At 34.4% G+C, this 6,047-nt stretch overlaps 1 protein-coding gene across 1 annotated transcript; it reads left to right on the plus strand.

Moving 5' to 3' along the window:
- Positions 1-396: 396 nt before the first annotated feature.
- LOC139872764 (V-type proton ATPase catalytic subunit A) lies at positions 397-5,769 on the plus strand. The gene is made up of 20 exons (XM_071860687.1): positions 397-612; positions 1,150-1,276; positions 1,722-1,777; positions 1,864-1,920; positions 2,017-2,128; positions 2,225-2,262; positions 2,380-2,481; positions 2,814-2,870; positions 2,972-3,043; positions 3,144-3,245; positions 3,338-3,400; positions 3,480-3,612; positions 3,722-3,828; positions 3,941-4,135; positions 4,233-4,319; positions 4,417-4,521; positions 4,643-4,740; positions 4,827-4,905; positions 5,060-5,148; positions 5,277-5,769. Exons 1-20 carry the CDS (start codon positions 535-537, stop codon positions 5,389-5,391), a joined length of 1,872 nt encoding a protein of 623 aa, XP_071716788.1. The 5' UTR covers positions 397-534; the 3' UTR covers positions 5,392-5,769.
- The last annotated feature ends 278 nt before the right edge of the window (positions 5,770-6,047 follow it).

The raw sequence follows: 6,047 nt of genomic DNA on the forward strand, positions 1-6,047 counted from the left end.
TCGGATAGGGGAAGAATTGTCTACATATCACCTCCCCATACACCACTTATGTGGTATTGAGTTTTGTTGTTGTTGTTTAGATAGAATAGAAACAATAGTAAAACGTAGTAGGAAACTTCCTCGAAACAGTTCATCTTGTTTCTGTTTCTCTCAGATAATATCTACATGTTTTTTTTCTCCTTTTTTTTTCTTTTTTCATATTAGCAAATTGAAACAAAAAAATACAATAGTCAAAGATAGATCCAGCGGTTACCTTGTCAGATCTTCACACGTGGCAACATATTAATGGAGAGACATCCGGTACTCACCTACTCGCGTCACACATGATTATTACCCCCTCCAAAGGCCAATTAACAGCAGAAACATGAAGACAAATTGAGGTGATCCACCACTCCACATCACAACAGGCCATTAATCACGTTGCATCTGTTAACTGGTTGTTGAAACCCTTACTCATCCCATACATCACGATCTCGATTCCGATCTCGGATTTTAAATTTCAATTCCGATCTCGATTTCGATTTCAATTTCAATATGCCGTCTGCTTATGGCGCTCGATTAACCACGTTTGAGGATTCTGAAAAGGAAAGCGAGTGCGGTTACGTTCGTAAGGTCAGTTTTATCCTATCCACTTATTCCGTTTATATATACGATTCTATACAATTGTATGATTCCTTTACTATTCCGTTCCGTCGGATTAAGATTTTCAGTTTTTAATGTTGAGCTGATTCAGGTAATCAACCACTCGTTCACAATTATAATACATAATAGTAGATCGTTACATGATTGAATAAATTGTGAGAACTGTTGATATAACGTGTTCACCGAGCGAGCAATAATAAAGTTAGTAACAATGAGAAGATGAGCTAGATTTTTTATGCAATATATAAAGATCAGTGCAGATCCTTATTGATTGAGTAAACTGTAAGCAATCTAAGTATTTACATATAGTTTTAAATAAATCTGTGGTACTTATTATAAATTAAATGCAATGCCATTAAAGTTTTTAAAAAGGGATATTTGGTGGTACTTGAGTCATTAAATGAAGAGTTACCAAAATTGTTTGATCGTTACGAGATCATATATCTGGATATGGTTTTGTAATAGTTTATTTTGTTTTGGAGTGAACAAATATGTTTGGTTAAACAGGTCTCGGGGCCGGTCGTGATTGCAGATGGAATGGCGGGAGCTGCTATGTATGAACTTGTTCGTGTTGGACATGACAATCTTATTGGGGAGATTATTCGTTTAGAAGGAAATTCTGCTACAATTCAAGGTATGTTATTTTATGTTGGTCATTCAGTTATTTAATCTATTGCGCATGATTTATTAGTACAATAAAGATTATTGAACATGTGATAGTTAAATATAAATATCATACCGTTTAAAAGAATGCGTTATTTATATTCGGGTTAGACTGAAAAAAATGCTACATTGTGTTTCTTGGGAAGATTCATTAACTTTATCTATTTGTCCATCTACAACTGTTACATGATATTCATGGGATTGATTGTAGCCCATGTATTGCCTTTACTAATCTGAGTGGCTAATTTATGGTAATTATTTCAAACTCTGTCAATATAAGTACTGTGTTACTTTGAGACAAATGCTTCTTGAATGAATTTTTACTCTCTTAAGCTGATCAAGATAAAATTCTAACTTACTTTGAGTCACTTCTTCAGTTCCGTAAAATATTGAGAAAAAAAAAAATTGTATTTCAGTGTATGAAGAAACAGCTGGGCTGATGGTGAACGATCCAGTTCTGCGAACACACAAAGTATGTAATTATGCATCAAAACTCTCTTTGAGATTGCTACAGTTCAGTTAAAAGCTTATTTGCAGTAACTTTTCTATAACTTGCAGCCTCTGTCAGTTGAGTTGGGGCCCGGAATATTGGGGAATATATTTGATGGAATCCAGGTTCGGCCATCGATTTCCGGTCTTACATATTGGGTCTACTTGACTGTTAGTTATTTTTTAGCAGTTACTGACTGCATATTTAATTGTATATTCCAGAGACCTCTGAAAACCATTGCAAAAAGATCAGGCGATGTGTACATCCCTCGTGGTGTATCTGTTCCAGCTCTTGACAAAGATATACTTTGGGAATTTCAGCCTAAGAAAATAGGTAATTTGACCATTTCTTCACGTCAGCTGTCAGCAGTATAACTGAATCTGATATATATTTTTATTTAATTTATATGAATATGTGTTGTGATGTTAGGTGAGGGAGATGCTATTACTGGTGGAGATTTATATGCCGTAAGTCATTGCATACTCTTTGTTTATTGACTGAAAAAGTCTGTTCCTTGTCATATATATATATTTGGAGTCTTTTATGGTGGTAGATTTTATAGCTCTTTTCTCATTTCTACACAGACCGTGTTTGAGAACAGTCTAGTTGAACATCACATTGCTCTACCTCCTGATGCCATGGGAAAAGTAACATATGTTGCTCCCGCTGGTCAATACTCATTGAAGGTTTGTCTTTTAACCACACATTTTTTTATTATTATTGTTACTCTGTTAGTATAGTAAGTGATCTGAAATCGAGCAGGATTCTTCTTGTGATGATTTTAGCTTCATTGATTTATATAGTTTAACATGACGTGTATGACTTACTTGAATTTTTTATCAGACATAAATAAAGACATTTATTTTCTATATGTAAATCGTTCAATCAATCAAAGCCTCTATAATAATCTGTATATGTAAGCCTATTATATTATTGTCTGCAAGTCTTTGTTAGTGGTTAGGTGGTTGTATCAGCTGATGGCTGTCAGATCTTAAGAAAACTATTTTTGTTTTTACAGGACACGGTTTTGGAGCTTGAATTTCAAGGTGTCAAAAAGCAATATACCATGCTTCAGGTTTTCTACCCCTATTCTTTTAATATGAGGTTCAACATATTAACGATTTCAAGGGTGATTATACATTTGATTTCTTATGTCAATGCACTACTTATTCACAGACATGGCCAGTACGTACACCTCGTCCTGTTGCATCTAAGCTTTCTGCTGACACGCCTCTTCTTACTGGGCAGGTACATACTACTACCTTAACATTAATGATTTAGGATTATGCTGTCATTCACATTGGCCTTTTGACTAAATACAGTCCTAATTATCTATCTCTTGTAATAGCGTGTTCTTGATGCCCTTTTCCCCTCGGTGCTTGGTGGGACCTGTGCCATTCCTGGTGCATTTGGCTGTGGGAAAACTGTTATTAGTCAAGCTCTTTCTAAGGTATTTTCATTTTATAGTCAGCCATCATCACTGGTATGAATAAAATAGGTTGTTACTGTTTTCATAGGCATTATTTTGTTTTCATCATGCAGTACTCCAATTCAGACACTGTTGTTTATGTTGGTTGCGGGGAAAGAGGAAATGAAATGGCAGAAGTAAACTCTCTAATTTTTTATTTTCTTTTTTTGTTCAGTTGTATATGCTTGTCTTTGATGTTCTATGATAACTTGACAGGTGCTCATGGATTTTCCTCAACTAACTATGACATTGCCTGATGGGCGTGAAGAATCTGTCATGAAGCGTACTACCCTTGTAGCCAACACTTCTAACATGCCTGTGGCTGCTCGTGAGGCTTCAATCTATACAGGTGACCCAAGTTGTGAATTTAATGTTATGTGAAGCTTCTTAATGAGTTGATCAGTAAATATCAAGTTATTTAAGTTCTAATTTAATTGCATTTTTTTAATTTTATTCAGGAATCACCATAGCTGAATACTTCAGAGATATGGGCTACAATGTAAGTATGATGGCAGACTCTACCTCTCGTTGGGCAGAAGCATTGCGTGAAATTTCTGGTCGTCTGGTATGCATCATTCTACTATACTTTAATCTGTTATCTTGTATATTTTGCTTAGTGAAAAATATATGTGATGAATGTTTGATAGTAGTAACTTTATGTGTTCTGTTTTGTTCAGGCTGAAATGCCTGCAGATAGTGGTTATCCTGCATATCTGGCTGCACGATTGGCATCATTTTATGAACGTGCTGGTAAAGTAAAGTGCCTTGGTGGGCCAGACCGTGATGGTAGTGTCACCATTGTTGGTGCCGTGTCTCCCCCGGGAGGAGATTTCTCTGATCCTGTTACATCTGCTACCCTCAGTATTGTTCAGGTATATATGTGTATGTATATATGTATGTATAATGATTGGTAGTCCTAAGTTGTTGAAAGTCTTTAAGGTTAAAATTTTCTTGTTGACATGATGTCAGGTTTTTTGGGGTCTAGATAAGAAGCTTGCACAGAGGAAACATTTTCCTTCGGTTAACTGGCTTATCTCATACTCAAAGTACTCAACGGTGCGTTGTTAAGATAATACACTATGCAATAGTTTTCACTTCTACACTTTTCCTATATATTTTTTTAATACTGAGGATTTATTTATTGCTTGTTCAGGCTCTAGAATCTTTCTATGATAAGTTCGATTCAGATTTCATCAATATTAGGACCAAGGCACGTGAAGTTTTGCAAAGAGAAGACGATCTCAATGAAATTGTCCAGGTATATTGCTTTTTACTCATCCAACTTATATGTTTTCTGCCTAAACTATACACACATATTTTGTTTAATATATGTTTTTTAAGATGCAATTTGGTAAATGATGTTATTATGGTTTTATCAGCTTGTGGGGAAAGATGCCTTGGCTGAAACAGATAAAATTACCTTGGAGACTGCAAAACTATTGAGGGAAGACTATCTTGCTCAAAATGCATTCACACCGTAAGTAACTAACTACTATCGTTTGTCTTACTTTAACTTGTTTGACTGTGCACTCATACTTTTATATATATTTCGGTTTATGACAGATATGATAAGTTTTGCCCCTTTTACAAGTCTGTATGGATGATGCGCAATATTATCCATTTCTATAATTTAGCCAACCAGGTGTGTTATTGTCCTCCTTATATTATGTTACATTTAGGCTTTGATTTCTGAAGGTTTTAAACTAGTTGCATATCATTTCACTACTAAGAAACTTGATTGAACAACTTAACCATAAAACCAACATGTGATTTGGTTTATGATATATACTGTACAGGCGGTTGAGCGAGGAGCTGGTATGGATGGTCAGAAGATTACTTATACCCTGATCAAGCATCGTTTGGGTGATCTATTTTACCGTTTGGTGTAAGTGAACATCTTCATTACATGTGGCTCACATTGCAGCTGAACCCTTAATTATGATTAATAATTAATAATCTAATTAGTTTAATCTGGTAATTTATTTATTTATTTATCATTAAATAACATAACAGGTCTCAGAAGTTTGAAGATCCAGCTGAAGGGGAGGATGTCCTGACTGGAAAATTTAAAAAGTTATATGAAGATCTTACTGCTGGTTTCCGCAACCTTGAAGATGAAACTCGGTAAACACCCAACACATAATAATAATATGATGATATTAATATGAAACAGGGTGGCATATTTCATTGCTCAGTAGTCAGAGACGGCTTCAGCGAGGTTTTGTTGTTTCTTAGTGCTTGAAAGATGGGATTGTGATTAGTTGTTTTTGGTTTATTTATTCAAATATTATTTGTATTTAGGTATAATTATTTCTGAATCATTGGTTTTTTTTCTTGGCCATTTTGTGTCTTGAGAGTTGAAATAAGCAGAGCAGCATGTAGGTTACTCTCAAAACATTTGTTTGATCATACTGCTGCCTTATATATTACCTCAGTATGAATAAATATTGAATGATATTACCTGTATCATATCATATATTTATAAAATTCCTTGATATTTTTGTAAGTTTAATCTTCTGAAGAGCAATGCTCAAATTAGGATAAGTAAGCATCTGGCCTACATAACCAAAAAAAAACACCCCACTAATCTACATGAATAATTGTTGCATACTATTGTGTATTGATGTATATCATGAAATGAACACCGTCACATTGCGTCACCTCAATATTTATCACTTACATTAGTAATTCACTTTAACACTAGATCCACCTCTATTATTTTATTATTATTATACTTATTATTACTCCGTATTATTAATTATTATTTATTTATTACGGAGTATT

Source organism: Rutidosis leptorrhynchoides, chromosome 10, assembly GCF_046630445.1.
Source record: "Rutidosis leptorrhynchoides isolate AG116_Rl617_1_P2 chromosome 10, CSIRO_AGI_Rlap_v1, whole genome shotgun sequence".
NCBI classification, from domain to species: Eukaryota; Viridiplantae; Streptophyta; class Magnoliopsida; order Asterales; family Asteraceae; genus Rutidosis; species Rutidosis leptorrhynchoides.